At 42.3% G+C, this 25889-nt stretch overlaps 1 protein-coding gene across 4 annotated transcripts in view; it reads left to right on the plus strand.

Moving 5' to 3' along the window:
- DIP2C (disco interacting protein 2 homolog C) overlaps window positions 1-25889 on the plus strand; it is a 521839-nt gene that overhangs the window by 270251 nt on the left and 225699 nt on the right. For 2 of the 4 annotated variants that reach the window (XM_075550143.1, XM_075550144.1), the window contains exons 2-3: window positions 7433-7504; window positions 10107-10274. In XM_075550143.1, the coding sequence (XP_075406258.1) occupies window positions 7433-7504; window positions 10107-10274 (240 nt within the window). The remainder of the gene's footprint in view (window positions 1-7432; window positions 7505-10106; window positions 10275-25889) is intronic. The other 2 variants (XM_075550145.1, XM_075550146.1) reach the window with 1 other exon arrangement.

A 25889-nucleotide genomic window follows, 5' to 3' on the forward strand; every position in this document is an offset into this window, starting at 1 on the left:
AGCTCACACTAGACATCACAGCTTTGAATCCAGCAAGAGGGAATCAATGTCTTTAATCTGCTCCAGGTGTGTTTCAGGCAAAGTCTGGCTCACTTACCGGGTTTCCAGCTCATATTTTTCAGATGTGGCCTATGTAACGTACTGTTCACCTCAAGAAGACAAAAATCTGCTATCTAGGTAACATGTGGCATGGGCCTGGGTCACCAAGGGCTGAAAAAGGATTTCATTTAAACGCATAACTAGCCATTTAGTACAGGGTACATTCTGCCCCTTGGGGGCTCCGTAGAAGCAGTGTCAAATGTTTCTCCAAGGGCAAGTGCCCTCTCAGCCCTCTACCCACCAACAGAAGGGAGATCTTCTTCCTAAGGACAGACACATCTCCCCTCCACTTGATCATGAATCTCCACCAAAGTGCACTGAACACCCATGTAGGAGTGTCCACCCAATTAGGGTGACTATAGGGCTCCACCCCATGGATCCTCTCCCACTCCCCACAAAGAGAAACTGTCACCAGCTGAGGTGAGGCCTTCCTGGAGAAGTGGGTTTTAGGATGGTCAAACACGGAGTGACGAGTGGCGTTTACACGGGCACTCTGATGATGTAGTGGTTATAAGTTGGGCAGCTAACTGCAAGGTCAGCAATTTAAAACCCCCAGCTGCTTCGTGGGAGAAAGATGAGGCTTTCTACTCCTGTAGAGTTCCAATCTGGGAAGCCCACACGGGCAGTACTGTCTCTGTCCTCGGGGGTCAATACAAGTTGGAATCAAGTAGATGGCAGTGAGTTTGGGAGTTTGGGTAAATGGCTTACGAACAGTAGAGCCTCTCGCCACCATCTTGCTTGAGAGGTCAGATTGAATGACTCCATGACTTGCTTTGAAAGTCAGTCAGAGCCACTCACTGTCTTTGTCTTGGTGTTTGTCCTTAATATCACGCGTCTAAGCCAGTAACTGTCTTTTTGTGATCCACTAACTTTGCTCAGCGTAATGTTTTCCAGATCGCACCACACCATGAGATGTTTCATCATTGTTTTTCAGCGACGCCCAGTATTCTGTTGTGTATGTGCCAAAGTTTTTGTATCCATTCTTCTACTGATGAGCTTTGGCTGCCCCCAGCTTCTTGCCACTGTAATTGTGCTGCCATGAACATGGGAAGGCATATGTTTGTTCATGTCAGTAGAAGTGTTCCTGGATCATACAGGATTTCCATTCTCAGTTGTTTTAAGTCGTGCCATATTGCTTTCCATAACGATTGTACACCTTGCATTATCTTTCAGCTGCATAGCATATCTTACTACTTAGTACTTGCCCAATACAGTGTTGACTGTTCCCTTAGAGTTTGTTTATCCAGTCAGCTGGTCAGGACTTGGAGAGTGGCAGTCATATCTTACACCGCTCTTGGGAGTCTCTTTTTGTCCATCACAAATTTGAATAGATAGTAGATACTGAATTTGTGCTAGTTGCTTTTTTTTTCAAATCACGCATCTTTATATGCATCAAACTTCTTAGAGATTCCACAATATGTTTGTTCAGTCTTTCAACTGCAGCAGAAGGCAAATAGGTGTCGTTAATCATATTTTGTAAAGAAGAAATATGAGAGCCTGAGAAGTGAGCTGACTCATCCCAGAGACAGACACACAGCCACTTCGGTTCAGGATTATAAGAGCCCAGGCCTTTCGTCCCATAGCCAAGTGGGGTGTGCAGATTCTTGCCACTGACATTGCAGGTTTGTTTTTTTTTTTACCTAGGAAAAACAAAATCTTATCCCAGAGCGGAACACGTCTCCTGTAGCAAGAGACGGAGGAAAGTGCCTTTAAGGAAGCCCTTAAGCCTTATAAAGCAATGAGCTTAGGAGAGCAACTCAGTGAAGCTCCATGACAGCCCGAAAATTCCAAACATGGGAATGACTGCTTTTGTTATATAAAGCATTTGTTACAGCACTAAGTAATAAAAGAAACTCCTGACACTGAGAATGGAAGCCATCAGAGTTACACTGATGTGTTTACTTTGAACTAATCCTAGCCGTAGAAGCAATTCAGTGGCACAGGCACACACAGCTTGATCTTGAGGGGCATTGAACTGCCTGGAGAACATTTGGCTCTCTAGGTTTTCACGTCTTCAACCAGACATGCACAGAGCAGGCAGGCCGCCTCTAGAAATAGCCCTATTGGTTCTGTGTTTGCCAGAATGTCGTGAAAATGGAGAGACCGGAGCTAAGGTGCTACCTGACCTTTTTGCATTGGTCAGAGCTGTTGTCTCACCGGAAGTCTAAGTTTTGGGCCTGAAATTGGGCTACGATGTAAGTAAGAACAAGAATTTTTCCTTTTGGGGAGGGAGGGAAGAATTCTACCTTCAGTCTCATCTAGCCTTAAACTGGAAATTTTGCTTTATTTGAGTTTTATTTTAAATTTGTGGCTTGACTATAAATCTATTTTCTTCGTAGCAGAACACATGACAACTTTTAGCTAATTTCTGCTACTGAAATTTTCATTCTTAGGGAACAACTTTGCATGAGAATTGTAATATAAACAGCATTTTTCATAAAGAAGAAAGTGTTTCAGAGGATAACTTGATTTTTACCTCACTGATGTTATAAACAGTGCCTACACTTTACCTCCTGGCTATCCATTCTCTCATGAAAATGAAAAGACAGGGAAGTAAATAGTTACCTTGAGTATTGCAATATTGTGCACATGCTGTTCCAAATTTTGTACAGAAAATATCCAAGCAAGGGATTCTGTAGTTCACATATTTTAACACTAGCAACTAAACCAAGCAACATTCTTTAAACACAGCACCAAAGAGGCCTCCCCATGTATGCTTGGATAATATTTCTTAAGCTTTCAATATGAAGTGTTATTAATTACTATACTGTAGTCCATGGAATTATTCCTTGTGGGATAATTACGTAAAATAAATTTTTGCATACAAATGTGATGTGGGGGAGTGCTGTTTCTCCTTTGAAGCCGTTCTGCCTTGCAGTTGCATAGTTTTACCCTGAAGACCATGTGCTTAGTATAGATCCCAGGTGAGGCGAGAGAAGGAGCAACCGATGGAACTTGCAGCCTCAGTTGACTTACAAGTGAAACGCCTATCTGTGTGCTTTCAAAGCTGTGTTTCCATAGAGATATCATGTCATTATCTCTTAGGGGAAGATTCTAACAGAAACCAAGGAGGCACACTGAATGGCTGGTAATGTTGTATAAAGCAAGAAAGCCATCCCTCCGTCCATCCGTCTGTTCACCCATCCTTAATACTGCATTGGCACACATACCTCCCCACTCCTCGTTAACAGCTTCGGAATAGAGATCCTAAAATCGCCATTTCAGAAAGTTGGCGATGGACATCTGTTCTGAGAGTCTGCCACAGATAATCTATTGGACTGCAGTCCACCAAGTGTTAAAAATAACTGCTCGTGGGAAAAAAAAAGAAGAAATGTTGCAAAGGCTATTCTTAGCCTTGGTACTTGAGGTTAAGACGTGAGGCGGGGCGAGCTGCTAAAAAACCTCAGCCCAGGGGTTTCTGGCCAGGGGTTTGAACTCTTTGGGTAAAGTAGACATCACCTGTCTTCGAACACACCTTAATGAGGGAAGCCTTATGGATTTCCCTGCCTGTCCCTTTCCTCACGGTCCCTGGAAATACTAAACCATTACCCTGTTTTCCCTGATTATAAATGCTGCTTCTGCCTAGTTATTAATTTGCAAGTCACCATGTGGTCATGGATAGAAATTTGTCTCGACTGATAGGTTATGTGACAAAGTTCATTAGCATGCAATTTCCTAATTAGTGAAGTAGCAGTCAAAAAGGACTCGACTCTGTAGCACATTATTTCTTCCATAAGGCCTATCATCTTTATAGTTTTAAGATTTAGCCATATGTGCATATGTCTTACAAAAATCAAAGAAATAACCATCTAAGACATCATGAAACGAACATCAAAATGATTCCCGTGGAGTTCTGTCTGTTCTGAGGGTCCCAAATTGAGGCTGCATTCCACGCAGAGCAGGATCAAGAAAGAAACGTAGGAACTTTGATTTGAAGTTGTCCTTAAAAGAGAATAATGCCCTACGTAGTTTGGGGAAGTGGGGAGAATAATCCAGCAAAACCAAGAAAACCCCATCATAATCTATGAGCACAATATATGGCTGCATCGTGGACTAGAGTGGAAGAATTTAGGCATGGTTTTAATGGGAAATACTTGGAGTTGACCAGACTTTCTTTTGTCCTTTCTTGGGTCTGTGGCTCTGGGCAAGAAATAGAAATAGTGTGTATGCCTTCATTCCAACCAATAAAATAAGCCAGTGTAAGAATTAACAGAGATGAGTACATTTTGGATAGGGATGGCAAGCTCTTATGTAAATAATGAGGTAGTGAATGTTGTTGTTTTGTGGGTTCTACGGACTTAGTTGTAATTTCTCAACTCTGCCAGTGTAGTTCTGAAGCAACCTAGATGATACATCAACACGTGAGTCCGGCTGCAGTTTCATAAACTGGGTTTACAAAATAGTCTCCTGGGCTGGATTTGGCCACAGCAGGACTTAGTTTGCTGCCTCCTGCCCCACGCTCCACTATTTTGGGTGGAAGTTCGAAATGATTTAGGAAAGATTGTCTTCTATATTTTTAGCCAATCCCTCCAGCATCAACTCTTCTTCCATCATCCATATCCATTGTCATGTTCACGTGCCTGCCATACAATTGAGAAAACCGTGGCAGGGGTGAAGGCACCTGACTTCTCAAAGTCATATCTTTGCTTTTTAACACTTTAAAGAGGTTTTGGGTACAGATTTGGCCATTGCAAGACATTGTTTGATTTCTGTGATTGCTGGCTCTATGAATATTGATTATGGATACTAGTAAAATGAAATCATAGACAACTTTAATCTTTTCTCCATTTACCTTGATGGTGCGTATTGGTCCAGTTGTAAGGATTTTTGTTTTCTTTATGGTGTGGAATAATCCATACTGAAGGCTGGATGGAGTCCTACTCCTCATCAGTTAAGGCCCAAGTACTCTTCGATGTCCACAATCCAGGTTTTGTTATCTACTTATCTCAGGCTGTTCATTGATCTTCTTTCTAACACTGACCATAGTCTCCTTCATAGAGTCAAGTTTCTCAGACTGTTTGCACCACACAGATTGAATAAGTTCAGTGAAAGGACACAACCATAACACACACCTTTCTTGGTTCTCAATCAGGCAGTATATATTCTCTTGTCCCATTTAAACGACTGCTGCATGGTCTATGTGCAGGTTCTCATGGGCACAAAGAAATGTTCTAGAATTTTCTATCTTTGCAATGTTTTCCTTCATAGGTTATGATACATATGCCTTTGTACAGTTAACAAAACCTAGGTGAACATCTTGTTGGCGTTCTCTGCTTTTAGCCACGTTTCTTCTGACATCAGCGATGTTTAATGCCCTCTTCTGAATCTGGCTTGAATTTGTGGAAGTTCTCTCTTGATATACTGCTGCGACCATCTTTAATTACCTTCAGCAAACGTTTGCTTGCGTGGGAGGGTGCAGGCCCAGCAGTTACTAGAGAGAGGAACGAACTGCTCATGTGGAGACGGTTGTTGCCGCATGGCACTCACGACAATAGCAACAGGGCGCGGGAACATCTGCTGATGAGTAGGTCTGTGTCATTCAGGCCTGTGTCATTTGAGGGGCCACTGTAGCTTTTGATGTTTTAAAAGAACTGCTTAGGGAGGAAAACCCCACCGTGAGTTGGAAATACTTGTGAATCCCAAGTGCTTCTGAAGAGGCTCAAGCGCGCACACACACACACACACACACACACACCTTATAGTTTCTCAGAGCTAATCATTTTCCGCATCTATAGTGTCATGGATGTTGTCATCTGTAGGGAGAAGTGGAAGGTGTGACAGTAAGCATCACATGTTTCCTTTCGCGTCACAAGGGTAGCTTTTTTTCTGGGTTTTCTAACTATCCCTATGAATTTTTGACGCATGTACATGTGTGCATGTGTTAGAGAGATTTGGGATGTCACATTGAGGAAGAGCTTGAATAGGACGTTCAGAAACAGAGGAACAGCATTAATGATGGTTAGCTAATGGATGGACTTAATATCAGTCTAGTCCCATTCCTTAATAGTGGTTAACTAATATGCATTGCACAGCAAAATGTTTATCAGTTGATAGCATGATACTCATCCCATACCTTTTAATTGGTTCTGGTTCTGTCTTAAAAAACAGACAAACCATACATTGCAGCGGTGGACCAAGACTGTACAGCAACCGAACACTGAGGCTCACTCTGCCCAAGGCTTTGTAAATTATCAAATATAATGAGTCCGCATCCACCCTCACTCACTGCCTTCAAATCTCTTCTAGCTCATAGAAGCCCTACGTAGGGTTTCTGAGACTCTTTCTGGGAGCAGACAGCCTCAGCTCTTCCTCGCAGAGCAGCTGTTGAGTTTGAACCTCCAGTCTTGAGGGTAGCAGCCTGATGCCTGTGCATGCAAGAGAAAGCAAGCACATTAACTTGTGTAGGAATCACGAGATTTTTTTGATAGCTAAACTTTGTAGTGAAAAGTTATCCCCCGCCCCCACTCCCTTTGGTTCTTTTTGGAGTGATGCTTTGGTTGAAATGGCTTGGAGGTGGGGAGTGGGGAGAGGGCGGGCAGGACGGTGAATTGTTTTCAAACAGATTCAAGGGGAATATCAGTAGTCTGTATCCATTAGAGCTTATAACTGGAAAAAGCTGATACACGTTAATGAAGGTTATTTTGTCTCATGTACTTGGCAGCTTATCCTTTAGGAAAAACATAAATTTAATGATTAATTGCTTTTGCTTTCCATATATGAATTGTTGGCTTTAGCATTTGAAATTCTTAGCAAGAGCACTGTTTTCCCATAGTTTCAATTTTATTAGGTCCTGTATGTGACTTTGCTTTGTCCCCACCCCCCTAATGTTTCCCTTAATATCAGGCAATTATTTTTTCAAAAATACCATAGCAGTTTAAAATCCTTGTGACCTACACGCCTGATTAGTGGGGTAAAAAATCTCATTAATGAAGAAGATGCTAATCAGTAATGGAGTTGGCCAGCTATGGCTGGCCCAAACACTCTGCATAATCCATTGTTGATGAAGTTAATAAAGTTAATAAAAGCACAGTGCAGCGTGTGAAAGCTTCCTGCCGCAGCAGATGTGAGTAAGACGGAAAGGCTTGGGTTCTGGGCTGTGTCCAGAGAGGGGCTGGAGCAAGCCTGCGTTTATCAAATACTTTTATGTAACTTCAGTGTTGGGTGGTTTGCTCCGTGGCAGGAGAAGTAGTCAAGGTGAATAGATGTACATTCCTTTCTTTTAAAATCACAAACAATAATGTGAAGTAGTCGGGACTGTTTATCTTACTAGGCTACCTTGAATGATCAAGCTCATCCACTCAAGTCATTGTGATTTTTTTTCCTTTTCTTGCAGGTGACATAACACAAAAGGGATATGAAAAGAAGAGGTCAAAATTAATTGGAGCCTACCTGCCACAACCTCCAAGTACGTAAACCTTGATGAATAGCTCCCTCGTCTAGTGTTAAGCATTAATAGCTGCATACAAATGGCAAATGGAGGAGAAACACTGGAGACCAAAGACCCTTTCAGTCCCTTATCTGCATGAAGATCTTGCGTTTTTCTGTGAACTAGTCACATCTAGTTCTTTTGTCTGAAGTGTGTATGTGTGTGTGTGTGTGTGTGTGTGTGTGTGTGTGTGAAATCTTGTGGGGGAGGGTGAAAAATAATGGAATTTTTCCATTGACTTTTTGAAATCCCTGTGCAATGTCAAATCAAAAAGTATTGCTTCATGCATTCTCGGTCATATCTGCACCGATTGTTCCAAACGAATTTAAGCATGTCTCTGTGGCTTAAGCATGTTCTCTCAGTAAAATACTTGTCTTAATCTTGTTAGGGTGCCTTTAACAACAAGGTCCATTCAAACAGTGGTTTCCACAGGGGACTGGCTGGGCGAGGACCATTCAAGCAGCATGGGCATCTCCACAGGTTGTGGTGTTTGCTTTTATAGGATTGCAAAGCAGGGTGGTCTTGGGTCGATTTCTTGATGGGCACAGGGAGATCACAAGTCCTATTAGGAAGAAATGGTAAGGCTTGACAACGGAATTGGTGAGGACAAGGTCAGTAAGGTAGTGCTTGAGGAATTGCTTCCCATCGAGACAATGTGCATAATTTGTAGAGGAAAGCTAAGATGTCTTCTGGGAATTTTGTTTGGAAACCTCACCTTGGTCACCCTTCAGCCCTGACCTTGCCCCTCCAGGTTCTCTTTGTTCCCCAAACACAAAGAACATCATAGAACAGGAGCACTGTTTGAGTCCTTCAGGGAAGCTCAGTTTGATGTGATAAAAATCGAAGAGCTCAGGATGCTTCAGGGGGAGGATTAGAGAGATGGATTAGGGAGATGGCATGCAGGGCTCTAGATGGAAGGCAGGCCGAGAAACAGTAGGTTCATACTTTTGTTTGTTTGTTTGTTTAATCAAGGTTTCTATGATTTTGTCACAATACATTTTGCCCTCTTGTTTTATGTATGTAGAAGGTACATAGAGTATTACTATAAATGTGGTGTTTCATTTATAGATAGAGCAAAACGTATGATTACTTTTGGAGTTTTGTGTCATAAGAATATGAGAGCATTTATGATTTGAACATGACTTGGTTTCTTGAGTTATGAACATCATTACTATTTATTGTGACTTAAATTAATCCAGGGTATTTCCTCATGTCTGGATAGTGACAGTGTCGTATATGAGATTACGATATTGTAGGTTATACTTTAAATGTAGTTGTAAAACATGGATTGATTATTCGTCCCATTGTTTCACTGTGCAAGTTTGTAGACAATCTTTACACTTTAGCTAGGTTTTGTAAGTTTCGGGGAAAAGAAAAACAATTTTTTATATCATTTTGTTTGGGGCTCATACAACTCATCACAATTCATCCATACATCAATTGTGTAAAGCGCATTTGTGCATCCATTGCCCTCATCATTCTCAGAACAATTGCTCTCCACCTAAGCCCTTGGCATCAGTTTTCCCCTCCCTCCTCACTCCCCACTCCCTCGAAAAACAGCTTTTGACTCTACTTCTAACACGGTTGATTCTAATGGGAGTCAGTTAGGTTTGAAGGTGACCTTGAAGAGCTGCTAGGCAATAGAAATGGCTTAATGCTAATACAATTAATCCCCGCCCCCCAAGGGCAAAACTACAGTAACATCATTTTTAAGGTACTACCTAACTAAACTTGACAATTTGTCCAGTACTGTGGAAACAAGAAGTCTAACACGTACTGCTCCCGCTAGATAAATGCGCGTGCGCACATGCCTCTCAGTTCTCTCATCACTCGTTCTTCTGGCCCTGACGGCGCCTGTAGAACGTGTTCCAAAATACATCATTTTTGTGCGGAGTCTCTTCACATTTGTAGTTTTCCTTTTGATTTTCTGTGTCTCTCTCTGTCCGTGGTTTTTAAGAAAGTTGGCCTAAAGGAGAGGCTGCTTTAACAGCACTTACCTCGCTGAGGGCCTGGGTTTTCTTGTCTGGCTCATAAAAGAGGCAACCCTACTCTGTCAGCATACCAAAAAAAAAATCATCATCATCCTGGGGTTTGCCTGGAAGCTGCCTGCTGAAAGGCTTGGGCAACAAATGGTGGTGCCGGTCAGTAGACAGTGGTCTTTCCCTCCCCTTTCCTTCTTTCTCTCTTCACACAGAGTCACCACGATGAGCAACTTGCTATTCCCAGGTGAACTTGCCGAGTTCCTTTCTGCAGGTGCCCCTCGGGCTCTTGGAAGAAGGCTGGTGGGGCCCGCTGTAGGCTGTTGACAGTAGTGGATTATCATGTCTGCGCTTTACCAAACTCGAGCGAAACAGAAGCAGTGCCTCACTTTCACAGAAGACAGTTCCCAAGCCGCAGCTTTGCCAGAACATGCTTATTGACCCCAATGTTGGCTGGGTGTTGATGGCCTGGCCTGTGTTGTGTGGTCTCTTTGGTGTTATATGTGCTGTTCTGCATGGGGTCGGCAGCTCTGCTCGGCGCTGTAACAACTTAAAAAAAAACTAAAGTTTGAATTAATTAGTTTTTTTTCAACTTGTTACAGCAGCGAATGGAGCTGCCGTGGTTCGATGTAGACTGCAACACAGTGAAGGAGCCACCAGAAGAATGCTCCGCTCTGCCAACATCGCAGTGTGTGACATCCGAGACGCAGCGGCCAGAGAGCGGGTGGCCAGCACCGCAGGAAACCGGCCTCTGTTTTACTTTCGTTTCGGTGAGCTCTACTTTATTGAGGGAGAGAGAGAAAGAAAGAAACATGCTGGCAGGGGTACACAGGTGACAATGACCGCCCAATCACATGAACTTATATGAGAATGGTAGTGCTTAGCGAGGATGGGTCAGATGGTATGTTGAGCCCCACATTTTTTCAAGAGATTCTATGACTCAATTCCATGATCATGTCAATTCTGACTCTGTACAGTGCTTCCAAGAGTGTAAATCTTTATGGGAGCAGACAGCCTTGTCTTTCTCCTTCACGGCAGCTAGTTGGTTTTGAACCACCGATCTTGAAGTTCATAGCCAACACTTATCTCACAGTGCCACCAAGCTCCGAGGTCACAGGACATGATAATTGCAGAGCCTATTATACAGCCCAGAGTTGTGATCATCTCATTAAGACAGATCCCAGTTCTGTGTGTGTTTTTATAACCCTTTTTTTTCAGAGTTGGAGCACCACTTTAAAGACACTTAAGATGAATGCATGATAAATTAAACAATTCTTCAAATTATTGCTATGCTTCTAACTTTTGTCTTTATACTCAAAGACCTAGTTAGGTAATGGATGAACCATTCCAGTTTGGCTTTCTGAGGCCTCTCAAAGATTGTAAATATGATATCTGCTGCTCTATAATATTCCTATTTCCAGAGAGCAAAAGTTTGGATTTGGCGGGGGAGGGGGGATGAAGCATCAAACCTATCGGTCACTGTTTTCAGAAGGCATCAATCGCATTCAGAGGTCGGAATTACTTTGTTGGTGTTACGGATTGAATTGGAGCCTCCCATTCTCCCCCAAAAGTGTTAACTTGGCTGGGTCATGATTCTCAATATTGTATAATTATCCTCTATTTTGTGATCTGATTGTAATTATACTGTATGCTGTAAATCCTTACCTCTATGTTGCTAATGAGGCAGGATTACAGACAGTTATGTTAATAAGGCAGGATGCAATTTATGAGTAGGCTGTGTTTGAGTTGATGTCTTTTGAGACAGGGATTGAAAAAGTCAGCTGAGATTTACTACCTACTACCACCAAGAAAGGAGAGCCAGGAGCAGGGTACATGTTTGGACCCAGGGTCCCCGTGCTTCGGACCTCCTAGACCCAGGGGAAGAGGGATGCAAGACACATGGAGGTTCTCCAAGGTGTCCTAAGCACCATAGGTGTTGAAGATAGGAATCTCCCCCAGGAACTTAGAGAAAAGCCTTCCCCTAGATTGAGTGCCCTGTATTTGGACTTTTAGCCACCCTGACTGTGAGGAAATCCTAGGGGGTGGTAGTGTTCTTTTGGGTTATTTTTTAGCCATCCATTTATGATGATCTAGCAGCATTAGATATAGCTAATACAGAATCTAGTACTGAAGAGAGTGAGGTAACTGCTCCAATCTTAAATGTGGAAGAAGTTTTGCAAGTGCGTTATGTGGAGAGGCTGGAATAAGTCACCTTAATTGTATAAAGTCCTGTGTTGCCTTGAAGAAGCTGTTGGTGAAAAGTGTGACATTGAAGGCACTTCTGATGAGGGGCTCACAGGAAACGAAGAGAGCTGTAAAACTGGGACAGCACAGGTGGTGAGAAGCAGAGGCAGAGAAGTGATGGAAGCAGAACTTGGAGGATGGTGAGAGACAGCAGAAGCCGGCCCACCGAACAAGAGAGCGGAGTGCCTTGAGGCAGACTTCCTTATGGAAGGGCGGTGCCTTTGGGCACTTGTCAATGTAGCTAGCCTGGCAACCCTTTAGAGTAAGAGAATTGACTACCTGTTAGTCAAGACTTATTGATGGAGTGAGATGCCTCTGGCACTAATCTGGAGCCAAAAAGCTTTGTAGTCTTGCCACGGCAAGGCAGAGACTGAGTTGACTTATTTGGAGCATAGGAAACAGAGATGCCACAGGTTTACTGGAGTCTCAAAACGGTGGAACTGTGGCCTGTGGAGTGTCAGAGGATGGGGCCCCAGCTCCTTTGTTTCAACGAGTCAGATCTTTACCAACTCTGTTCCAGAGTAGGGCTATTGTCAAGAGACAGGGGGATGGGGCCAGATTCTCTGCTAAAAGCTGAACTTGGCGTGCCTGCTGTGCTCCTGGGACAGAAGAATGAGGTCTGCTTGGCTGAGGGCGGGGGAGGCTGTCAGTCAGTTGGACTAGGAGAATGGGGCGACCAAAGCCAAGGGAGCAGAGCTGTCGTCCCAGTGGGCATGGAAGGTGAACCAAGCCCAAGAATTCAGAATGTCTGGCCAAAACACAGACTCTGGAGAGCAGGGCCATGGCTTTTCGTGGTCTCAGAGGGCGGTTATTTTCAAGTCTTGAGAGCTGATGTAAATGGCTCTTCTGGGTTTTTAACTTGGTTGGCGTTCTCATTTTCCCCCTCCAATATCTCCTATTTGTAATGGAAATGTTTACCTTTTGCCTGTTTCAGAAGTGTACTTTAGAAATCAGATAACTTATAGTCTAGATTCAAGGGTGAAAAAGAGGAATTTTGCCCCAGAATGAAATTGTGACTTGGAATTGATTGAAGACTTGCAATAGAAAATAATGGAGGGGTTGGTGAGTAGGTGACAGAACCGAGTGCGATCTGTATGTAAGGTTCGTTTCCGAATGTATGTGTGATCTATGTGTTTGGTAAAATTAGAACTTGTTTGGGAATGTTTATAATGTTGACCTGTGTGACCCCACAGTTCCCATTAAGAAGTGGAATTTAATTCCCCCCAGGACTTTCAGAACAGGTTATTGTATTTCAGCATCTCGGGGTGCTGCTCTCAAAATTTGATTACTTTGGCTAGTTTTGCAGCCTTTTCTGCTAATCCTTAGTTCAGAGAAACCCTACAGGGTGAACAATTGTTCACTATATGTGACCTTGTTCTATGGGAAGCAAGTAAATAAGACTTTTCCCCGCCTCCTTTGACTACGCCATGCGTTTAAGCAGGAGCTCTGGTGGCATATAGATGGTTATAAGTTGGTTGGATGGCTATGCCACAAGGTCAGCAGTTCAAAACCACCAGCCACTCCTGGAGATAAAGATGAAGCTTTCTATTCGGGTACAGATTTACAATCTTGGAAACCCACAAGGTCAAGTCTACCTGTCCTATAGGATCTCCAGGACTCAGAATCAAATTGATATCAGTTGAGTTTGGGTTTTCTGGAGAACCAATTTTTAGAAATAATATTTTTGTATTAGATCTTAATGGAAAATGTTTTCTTCTTTAGCCATGCCTATTCTACTATGCATTTTCTTATCTTAATTTCTGTCTTGGCGAGCGTTACCTCTATTTAAGCATTATTTGTACGTATCAGGGAAAACATCAGGGCTTACTCTAGAATGTATTCTTAAATGTTTCTAAGGTGTTGTTTGGGACAAATGCATATGGAGGCAAACTGCTTGTACAAGCGTCCAGCAGAAGCTGGCAGCCCGAATTGGAAGAGCATCAGTCCCTTCCCAGGGGAAGCATTCAGGAAACAATTTTACTTCCTAGCTTTTCCTTGCTCTTTAGACAAAGTAAGTGACTGCCGTCCCGAAGTGACTCAGATACCAATTGGAAGATGCATCATCTTTGGCCAAAGCAATCCCCAAATGCTTCCCTGCGTCTCGATGAGGACCTTAGCTGATTCACAGTGCTAAAGTGTGCCAGAAGCTACAAAGGAAAATAGAAAATCATATAGTTAATGAACAGGTCAGAAAGAATATATTGCATTTTCAAAGTCATTCTTTGAAGAGACAATAGTACTTAGGAGAACTTATCATTCATTTGGTACTTGCTGTGTCTCCGTTTTTTGGCTACATAATGACTTTCAAGATGGTACTTAATTAAATCCCCGAATCTCTGACCAAATTTACAGAGATAGAGAATAAAACCCACTGCCTTGTCGCTCTCTTCAGTGATATGTTAAACCTGTAGTGCCAACTGTTATAATGGAGTCTTTACCGCTTTTACAGCATGGGTCAGGGTTTTATAAAGTAGTAAAATTTTAATGTTACCATAAATAGTAAAGTTTTCACTTGTCTCTATTTCTTATAGCATGTGCATGGCCTAGATTTTTGTCTTTTACATGATTTCCCATAAAATGTTTTTTTCCCTGATTTGTGTGATTTCTGTAGCTACAGTAGTCTTGAAAGTAACTTGCCACTCAGTTACCAGCGATGCGTGTTGGGGTGGAACTGAGTAGTTTTGAAGACCTTGGTAAATCTAGCCTGTCCCTTTGCCCTTACTGTCCACGAGAAGCCAGCTGCGGTGCCCAGCGGCACAGGCTTGCGTGAGAAGAGGGCTGTTTTGGTTAGCTTGTGACTGCGTCAGCCCACGCGTTGTTTAGGCTGAAGCACGTGAACCACCGGCCGGGCAGGGCGATGTCCTCTTTTAGAAGAGCACATGTGTGTCGTGCCCTGAGGCTGTTGGACCTGGGTGCCAGCCCCCCTGGCCTTTTCCCGTTCTTTCAGTTCTCGGGATTTTCTTGCTGCTTGCCATGTCGGGATTTTGCCCATGCTGTGCCCTGTGCTTGAAATACCCTTAGCCTGTCTGTACCTGTTGATCTATTAAAGTTCAGTTCCAATGCCACCTCTTCCTGCATTTCTCCCATGATCTCTCAGGACTGGTCTCCTGCTTCTGAAATACTTAGCACAATTGTAGCTGCATAGCTCTTATGTCATGATTTAATACTTAGTGATGCCGCCCCCAGATCCCCCGATGGTGGCATATAAGCTCCCTGAGCCCCCCCCCCAAGCCTCCTGTATGTGGGAAGTGAACATTCAACAAATACTTGCTGAGGGGATGAACAAGGTACACAGGACGGCACAGTTTGGGCTCATTGGACAGACCAGGCATGTTGAGCATCAGACATGGATGGTTAGTCAGAAGGGGTAGAATGTGCACTGGCTGTCTCTTCACCACCACACTCACACCCCCTTGGCACTGCATAGAGAGTAAGATTTCCTTTGTTCCCTCCCTTCCAGAGGTAGTTTTTCACTTGCATCTAGTGGGAAAGAGAGCGTTCAAATAATTGGCCCAGCCTAGGGTAAGTGTCCAAATATTTAGCATCGTACGCAGATTTATGTAATGCCGTGAACCAACCAACAAACACCTTTTACTACTGTAGGTATCTCTTGTCTGTATTTGAAAATCTCTCTGATTTCTGATTTGGGCAATTTTAAAGTCCGATGGTAATCAGTGTTTTCATTCCTGAGTTTTGAACCTCAACACATTCCAATCACTTGCATTTTTTTTATTATTGCTGTTTTAGACAGTGTGTAATGGTCAGCAGTTCCAAAACACCAGCTGCTCCGTGGACGAAAGATGGGGCTTTCTACTCCTATAAATAGTCTCAGAAGCCTACAGAGACAGTTTTGCCTTGTCCTGTAGCATCTCTTTGAGTCAGTATTGACTCAACTTCAGTCCATTTTGATTTTGTTTTTTAAGTTTTAGTTAGATTGTAGCTAGAAAAATCCTGGTATTTCATGATCTAACTAGAAATATGCTTTCCTGACATGAGTTCATATTTCTTGGACTGACCCATGATGGAGCCCTGGTGGCCTGGTGGATTATGCAGTGGGCTACTAAGCACATGGTGAGCAGTTCAGACCCACCAGCCACTTCGACACTCCCGTAACAAGTTACAGCTTCAGAAACTCACGGGCTACTGTGAGTGAGAATTGACTCAGTGGCAATGAGCTTTGTTGAGAGTGTAACATGGATAGAACTTTATTTGAAACCTAGTCACAGCTGCTGCTGGGTTTTAAGAGTTGTGAGGGAGAAAATTGCCCTGTAAGAGTTGTCTGCGTTTAGCGGGGTGGTTTTTTCCTTTACTCATGTGTGAAGTGTGTCCTTTTGGATTTGGCCTCCTAAAAAATGCCAAGCTTTTATATCTTATACCTAAAGACCCAACCCTGAATTGTTCCTAGGTGCTGTCAACAGTTAATGTACTCAGCTACTCACCTAATGGTTGGAAGTTTGAGTTCACCTAGAGACAGGCAGACGCCTTAGAGGAAAAGTCCGGGCATTGACTCCTGAACAACCGCCCATTGAAAACCCCAGCACGACAACTCCACTTGGAAACGTGTGGGGTTGCGTGAGTGGGCACTGGCCCCATGGAGTTTGGTTGTTTTAAAACCCACGTCAAATGCTGTTTTGCATTCTGTGTTCCTTAGAAAATTAAGAGCCTGATGTTTCTGAGCCTCTGATTCTATATTCTAATGACCACTCTGGTGGCAACACGAGTTGCTCTATATGTTTACCCTGCCTCGTTTCTGCTGTGACTACACAGTGCACTTCCTTCTTCTGCTAGTGCGGTTCCTTTCTTCCCAACCTGGGCTTCTGGAATGAAGATGCCTCGCTAAGATGGTTTCATCAGCAAGAGGAACCACGGTTTTCCCACTGTTCTCTTCCCTTTATAAATGTAATGTGTTCTTGAGAACAACGTCTGGAATTCCACAGCTCCTGCACTTAAATGGATGTTGCCTGTCTGTGGCTTAACATGAGTCCTTTCCAGACTGAATTGCTTCAGGAAATGGACTTTCTCTCGGCAAGAGGGTAAATTGCCTGTATCCTGGGGAAGCCATGTTCTTGACCTGTAATATCCAATTTGCTTTTCTTGATTATTTAAGACACCTTCTTATTATATTACAAGCAGATGTTGGTCTGATGAGCTCCAATTTCTACTGGTATTTAGCAGATCAGATTTCTTGTTGCAGACATCAGTAATTAAAAGGGAAGAAAGCAAAACCCATTTTCACTTAATATTTCTGAAATATGAGCTGTGTCGAATAATGGAATCACTCTGTGTATCTACCTGAAAGGTGAGAGTATGTGTACTTTGGTCCTGCATTATATGGTTTGTAAAAAATCTCTTTCAGTTAAATGAAAACACAGACACCTGAAATCTCAATCCTGACCCTGTAGATACATTGGGTTTCGAAGTTTTTTCCCTAACAATTAATACAGAAAACTGGTTGGACATCGGAAATTGGGCTCCAGGGCATATACAATGCTTAAAGGGCTCTTTTTAAACTCTTAATTTCAGGTATTTTTTTGTGTTTTTAATTCATAAGTTGCTAGTCAGGTTAAACTTTTCTGATAGGGAAATGGTTATTAAGTAATGCATGTCATTAATGGTCATGTCATATATTCAATTGTATGTACTATAACAAACTAGGGATAACATTGCAAAGACTAGAAATTCCAGAATAGTTAATTTTACTTGTACAGAACTTGTACATAGATTATGAAGCAGTCATTCACACAGAACAAGGAGATACGTCATGGTTTCACATCATGAAAGGTGTGCATCAGGGCTGTATCCTTTCATTGTACTTACTCTATATACTGAGCAAATAATCTGAGAAACTGGATTATGTGAAGAACTCAGCTTCAGGATCAGAGGAAGACTCATTACAACCTTTGATATGCAAATAACACAGCCTTGTTTCTTGAAAGCCAAAAGGATGTGAAACACTTAGAGATGAAGCCTTCCTTCAAAGAACAAAAAATCATATCATTGTGTGCTCACTTTCCCGATACAATCACTGAAGACAAATGGGTGCATAAGCAAATGTGGTGAAGAAAGCTGATGGTGCCCAGCTATCAAAAGATATAGTGTCTGGGGTCTTAAAGGCTTGAAGATAAACAAATGGCCATCTAGCTCAGAAGCAACAAAGCCCACATGGAAGAAGCCCTCCAGCCTGTGTGATCACGAGGTGCTAAAGGGATCAGGTATCACGCTTCAAAGAACAAAAAATCATATCATTGTGAATGAGGAGGAGCGCAGATTGGGGACCCAAAGCCCATCTTTAGGCAACTGGGCATCCCCATACAGAAGGGTTGCAGGGAGGAGACAAGCCAGTCAGGGTGCAGTGTAGCAATGATGAAACATACAACGTTCCTCTAGTTCCTTAAGGCTTCCTCCCCACCCACTATCATGATCCCAATTCTACCTTACAAATCTGGTTAGACTAGAGAACGTACACTGGTACAGATAGGAGCTGGAAACACAGGGAATCCAGGATAGATGATCCCTTCAGGACCAGTGCTGAGAATGTCAGTACTAGAGGGTGGGGGGAAGCTGGGGTAGAAAGGGGGAACCGATTACAAGGATCTACATATAACCTCCTCCCTGGGGGACAGACAACAAAAAAGTGGGTGAAGGAAGACGCCAGACAGTGTCAGACATGGCAAAATAATAATCATTTATAAATTATCAAGGATTCATGAGGGAGGAGAGAGCGGGGAGGGAAGGGAAAAATGAGGAGCTGATACTAAGGGCTCAAGTAGAAAGCAAATGTTTTGAGAATGATGATGGCAACAAATGTACAAATGTGCTTGACACAGTGGATGTGTGTATGGATTGTGATAAGAGTTGTATGAGCCTCCAATAAAATGATTTTAAAAAAAGATGAAGCCTTCATCAGGTGGATTGCACTCAATTTAAAGAAAATGCAAATCCTCCCAATTGAGCCAGTAAGAAGTATCATGAGAAAGGGAGAAAAGTTGGAAGTTGTCAAGGATTTCCTTTTACTTGGATCCATAATCCACGCTCATGGAACAAAGAGTCAAATGTAAGACTGCACTGGGCCAATCTTCTGCACAAGAGCTACTTCAACTGTTAAAGAGCAAACATGTCGTTTTGAGGAATAAACTCTTCTGATACAAGCCTTGTCTTTTCCGTTGTCTCGTGTGCACGTGAAGCTGGGCTTTGACTCACAAAGCCAGGAGAAGCCCTGATGCATCTGAGTGCTGGTGTTGATGAAGAATATTGAAAGTATTGTGGACTGTTGAAAAATCACCCACTCTCTCTTGGAGGAAGCATAGAAGGGTCCTTAGAGGCAGGGATGGCGAGATGTGCCTTACGCTCTTCGATCATGTTGCCAGGAAAGACCAGTCCCTGGAAAGGAACATTGTGCGTGGTAGAGGGCTGGTAAAAGAGAGGAAAGCGCCCACGGAGATGGATTAGCACAGTGGCAGCAGCAGTGGGCTCAACAACAAATATGGCGAGGATGGCACAGGACTGGGCAGTTTCTTTCCACTGTGAGTTGGCACCTACCCAAAGGCACCTAGCAGCAACAGCGGCCCAACATCTTTGTTAATGATGAGAAAAACAGACAGACAATGGCAGTCAAGTCAGTTTGTATTGATAAGGTTGGCGCAGTTTAAGGTGTCAGGATGAGATTCAGTTTTTTCCGTTTTGTCATACTGTCATCTGAGTGAGTGTAGAACAAATGGAGTAAGTTTACCTGTAGGTACAACCGTTGCATGATTTACTTTCTGGCAAAATTCTTGATGGCCCATAGTGTAAAATTCAGTGCTGGTATAGAGCTGCCTTGGGAACAAGAGAGTCAGACACCAGCGAATGGGACTAGATTGAGAAATTGGCTTTGAACAGACTTGAGATATGGGGAAATATTCCTAGCAATTTCTAAAAGCTGCTTTGTTTGTGTGACAGCCTTGTGGATGTCTGTTAAGCTCCCTCAGAATCCTGAGAACACTGTACACCTGTTTGTATGCACACACGAAGATTAGAAAACACTTGATAGACAGCGAGTAGCGAGTGCCCTTACAACTGGAGAATTCCGATAATTTAGTGAATATCTGTCCCCCTCCTCACACACACATGGATGCAAAATCTTAGGGGTAAAATTAATGTGTCCATTATTTATCAGTTCTCTCAGTGGCAATGATAATTGGGTGGTAGAATTCTCCTCTGACATGCAGGAGACTTGGTATGTTAGGCAGGGTTCTCTAGAGAAAACAATAGCAGGGCACTGATGATTATACGTATAAAAGGATAGCTTTATATCGTGAGAATTCAACAGCTAATTACTGTGCATAGCAGTACAGAGGGCTGTCCAGCTCACTTTCATGGGGGGCAGTGAAGGTCCTTTTAACTCCTGCTGCAGCTGGTCCAAAGCTAAGGAAAGGGAGAGTGGAGTAGTTGGAACCTGCCAGCAGCCAGGTGGGACAGAGATGTAGCAGGGGCAGTGGTGAAGCAGGTCGTGAAGGAGCCTCACGGTGTAACGTAGCATGGTAACATGATCCATGGGTTGTCTTGGCCCACCGGTGGCACAATCCACAGTTGAGGCAGAGCAGCTAACTTAGGCTGATCGCCCAGGAGGAAGAGGCAGAGGCAGATGTCTGCCTCGGGGAGCCAGTTATCTAGGTCACCATCCAATCAAGCTGCAACCTGATTGACAGCCTGAGCTCCACCCACTTGTGCCTACAGGAGCCATGGTGGCCAAAAATACCTAACCATCACACTTGGGTTCAAATTTAGGCAAATGCTCCTGAAGTGCAGTCATGACCTGTTTGTCAGTGGAGCTTTGCATGTTGCTATGATGCTGACAGGATTCAGTGGTGCTTCCAGACTGAGATGGACCAGGAAGGAAGGCTTGGTGATCTTCTTCCAAAAAGGAATCGGTGGAAACCCAAGAGATCCCGGTAGTGTGGTCAGCAACTGGTTGTTGAGGTGATAAAGGACCAGACGATATTTCCTATCTACTGTGCATCCTCAAAGTGGCCATGCCAAAAGGTAGTAGCAGTTCAAAAACGTCTATCCATAGCATTCAACCCGTAAGAATAAAACCAGAATTTGGATTGCAATCTTACCACTTTAATGCTTTCCTATTTGTCTTCAACACAAATAATTGTAAAAACATTGGGAGGTATTTTGAAAACCAAGATTTTCTGTATTTCTCTTGTTATCTGAATTTTAAAATGCTATTTTGGTTTTATTACACCCTCTTCTCCACCCAACTCCCCCCCCACTAAAAACACTAAACATTCCAAATTTACCCAGTTTTGTCTATCCTGCAAGATCATTGTGTTTGTTATAGGGGTATTCAAGTTGGTAAACACATTATTTTGAGGGGTAATATACCAGTAATACCATAACTTCTAGGGTGTGCTTTACCACAGCGTTAATAAACCATGCTACTGCATTTATTTGACAATTTGAGCTTGATTGTCTAGGTCATGGCGAAAATTCTGTTACCTTCTCAGTCCATTATTTGATGAACTTTCTGAAACACCCCCATCCCAATGGTTTTCATGTTCGCAAGTTAAAGGAGTAAACAGTGAACATAGAGTGCTTCCACCAGTGCTAGACAGGTTTTATCTATTTCTATTATCTCTCTTGATAAAGGGAAAACTGAGGTGTATCTAGGTTAAGGCCTGTGTCCTAGGTCACACGGTTAGTAAGTGGGAGCAAGAATTAAATCCTGGAGTTTTCTGACTCGGTATCATGTGCTCGCAGCTGGGCTGCTTTTTTCCTCTCTGAACACGTAGGGTCGAGTACTCATTTGGAGCTCACCACCCTGGCTAGCACGTATATGTGCTTCATGAATGTTTGTGGGAGGAAGGGATTCAGCCTTGATCTTTGTCATCCTTTTACCTGAGGAGAATTAATTTATTTGTCCTCCTGCCTGTTTCTAGACAATGACCATTTCTCCCTCTAGACACCTCACCTTCACAGTGTCCCCGTCCCCATTCACCTCACTTAACCTTTTACACACACGTTCTGTGTTGCAGGCTTCCCAGCTTTCCTGAAGATTGCTTTTCAATGGGGGTTGCTCACATTAGAAAGAAAAAAAATTAGGAATGTGAGGCCTCAACAGGGATATAATTATGCTTTCCTAATTAGTCATAGTAGTGTGACCACGAATACGTCCATTCCAGCCACACCACTTGGTTACATCTTTGTATGCCGGAGAATCAAGAAAGACCCATTGCTCACAGCCATCTCCTTGTCTTGTAACAAGTTGAATTCTTACATCAGATTGCCTGACTAAGGCCTTTCTTTTCAGAATATATCTTTCAGCTACCTCAGAATTCTTGCAGAATGATATCATTTTAAAATAATGAATAAAATCCTCACATTTATACTTTAGCTTTTTAAAAAAAATTCTCTATTACTATTGACCTGTAGCTGCTCTTCCACATTTTGCCTAGACTTACTAATTCTTTTTTAAAAACTTACATTGTCAGCTCTGCACCTCATCCTAGGAGTAAATGCTCACTGGATTCGTATGAAAATTAGCATTCTGAGGATAGTTGTGTAAGACCCATGAACAAACTAAGCACTAACCTAAAGATGCACATACCCACTCCTCACTTACCAACATGGTTAGGTCCCAGCAACCAGATCTTGACATAAAATTGGCATTATACAAACATGAATGAAGACCACCTGATATCACTAAATGGAGGATGACTCAATGATTACACAACTGCCAAATGACATCATTACTTAACTGGAAAATCACTATGAATCATGGCCCAGTCAAGTTGCTACACAATGAGCATTACAGCTAGAATGACTCTGACATGACATATCTTGCTGTTTGTTATTGCCAGATGTACATTGTTATTGCTCAAAATACGGCTTGTAAAATGTTACTATCATCATGGAGGTCCCATATCAGGTGAGAGATGAAGGGAAGAGGAGCTGTATTGTTATGTATATGCACATTTATGACAGCGTATTTCTCCCCCCTCATCACTACCCCTCATCCTCCCCCCACCCCAAAAAAAGTACATGGTTTCCTAGGTGCCAAGAAGATGCTAAGGTTGAAAGTAATTCCAGGAAGCGTATTTGAATGAATTAGATTACTAAGAGTGAAAGCTAAGCTCTAAAGCCAGCAAACAAAAACTAGGCCGCTGGTTAAACTTGGCAGTTTGCAAGTATAAAGGAAGCTTGAAATTGTACATCTGTCTCTCCTTTCTAAAACCACACCAAGATGACTGTTAAGGGAGAATGTCTAAATTTACAAGAACCAAGAGAATGGATCAAGACCCATTTATAATATGTAAATTAGATGGTTTCATAGTACCATTTTTAACAAAGTGGCAGTTGAAGATGCTGCTAAACACGGGGTCAGGAGGCACTGAGTACCCTGAGTGGGGATGGGGTAAAAGCGTGGTGCTGAACAAGATTTAAATTTGGGGATTTAGGAAACAGATGACCCACAGTTTCCCCACTCTTGCTAGGGATGTTTATTCTCTGGAGAAGTTGATCAGGACCTCAGATTTAGAGATTGGAGACATTCCGGAAAACAGAATATCATACTGAAGAGTTTAAAACAGCCATTTTCTCGGAATGATCAGGTCTCTGTGTTTATTTACAAGGCAGAAGACAGGAGATACTTTGGGAAAATGAATAGTTCAGATAACAAACCCATTGGAACTAGATTTGCTTGTCCTTCCCTCTCCTAAGGGGTAGGGTTAAAAACTGGCCTGTAGTTCCGTTCGTTTGCAATTAAGAGATTGTAAAACCTGATAAATGAGCACAGAGAAAATTAAATAGCTTTTATATGAATCTTAAAGAATTACAATTCTCAACTAATAATGGAACCAAAAGGCAATGAATACAAATTTTCACACAGAAGTCTATATCTAGCCTAACTACCAATTATGGTAATAATGGAAAAAAAGACATTTTCAGACATGTAGAGCCTCAAAATACTACTTCTCTTTCATCCTATCTGGGAAGCTATTCAAGTATGCTCTTTTAAAATAAGAAAGTAAATGGCATTAAGAGTTTAGGAAACAAGTGACCCCCAACACACACACACACACACACACACACACACACACACACACATACACACACACGTCTCAAGATGAAGGGCAAGGGGACTCCTGCCTGATGGTTAGTTACACAGTCGTTCTAGAACCTAATCAGTCAAGATTGAGCTCGGGAGGGTAGAGGGAGCATGAGAGAGGGAAAGGAGAAATACAATTAAACTCCAAATTGATCACCAGATGTCAGTGCTTGACCATAAAGAAGAAAAGAGTGTTGTTTCACTTTTTTTACAATAAAAATCATTTTATTGGGGGCTCTTACAACTCATATAACAATCCATACATCAATTGTGTCAAGCATATTTGTACATATGTTGCCATCATTATTTTCTAGACATTTACTTTCTTTTTTTAAAATCATTTTATTAGGGGCTCATACAACACTTATCACAATTTATACATACACCAATTGTGTAAAGCACATCTGTACATTCACTGCCCTCATCATTCTCAAAACTTTTGCTCTCCACTTAAGCCCCCGACATCAGGTCCTCGTTTTTCCCCTCCCTCCCTGTTGTTTCACTTTTGTTGGAGTATATAGAAATGATTACCAAGAGATACATGGAAAAGTCAAGATAGCCCACCTGGAAGAAGCACACCAGCCTGTGTGATCATGAGGTGTTCATAGGATCTGCTATCAGGCATCAAAGACCCAGAACAAAAATCATATCATTGTGAATGAGGGGTGCGGAGTGGAGAGCCAAAGCCCATCTGTAGGCAACTGGACATCCCCTTACGGAAGGGTCATGGGGAGGAGACGAGCCAGTCGGGATGCTATATAGCATCGATGAAACATACAACTTTTCCTCTAGTTCTTTGATGCTTCCTCCCCACCACTATCATGATACTAGTTCTGCCTTACAAATCCAGCTGGTCCAGAGATTGTACACTGGCACAGATGCGAGCTGGAAACACAGGGAATCCAGGACACATAAACCCCTAAAGACCAATAATGAGAGTAGAGATACCACGAGGGGAAGGCAAATTGGGGGAGAGAGAGGGAAACTACTCATAATGATCTATATATAGCCCCTTCCCTAGGGGACAAGCAATAGAATAGTGGGAGAAGGAAGACATTGGTTAGTGTAAGACATGAAAAAATAATTTAGAGATGATCAAGGGTTCGTGAAGGAGGAAGGGCAGAGCCGGGAGGGAAACAATGAGGAGCTGATACCCAGGGCTCAAGTAGAAAGAAAATGTTTTGAGAATGATGATGGCAACAAATGTACAAATGTGCTTGATGCAATGGATGGATGTATGGATTGGGATAAGAGTTGTATGAGCCCCGAATTAAACGACCAAAAAAAGAAAAGTCAAGATAATGAAAAATAATATGATGCAATTATTTACTGTAGAAGTACAAGGTATGAGATAGAAAACTAATTAGATCATACAGTTAGCTGCAAAAAATAACGTGTATCACTATGGTGGTGATAGTGATGTTGGGAGTGGTGGGAAAAAATCAGTATATGACATCTAAAATTAAAAAGAATTAGGGCGGTAAGTCTATCTGTAAACATGAGTATAAATGCCAGGTGGCTACTTTTAATTTAATATGTACAATACACTTTGATTTGCAAAAGAAAGACTTTTTGGACTCAAAAGTATCTATTGTCTGCAAAGCTATATCTTCACAGTTCTATTTAGTTAATTTAATATGCAAGACTCAGAGACAAGAAGGAATATTAAATCCCAGCAAATACATAAATAATAAATTCTCATGGACTACCATCATTGAAAACCAGACTTAAAAAAAAAGATTTTTTAATGGGTGGCTTACTTTTATTCAGGTTATTATTGGACTTTTACTAAAGAAACAACAATTAATGATTAATGTTCACCATTACATAATTTCTTCAGTCTTGAACTACAGTGATTAAATATTTTCCATAATATTTGACTAGTATTTTTTATATTCTAATTTAAAAATATAATAAGTATTGGGGTTGGGCTATTGGGGTCAACTTTTTGACCAGTTGAACAATTTTATCTATGTTCACATTCATCAGAACTCTGAACAAAATTTGTTAAACCAGTATCAAATGGAATAAGCTTCCAAAGAGTTGATAA

This window comes from Tenrec ecaudatus, chromosome 5 (assembly GCF_050624435.1).
Source record: "Tenrec ecaudatus isolate mTenEca1 chromosome 5, mTenEca1.hap1, whole genome shotgun sequence".
Lineage (NCBI taxonomy): Eukaryota > Metazoa > Chordata > Mammalia > Afrosoricida > Tenrecidae > Tenrec > Tenrec ecaudatus.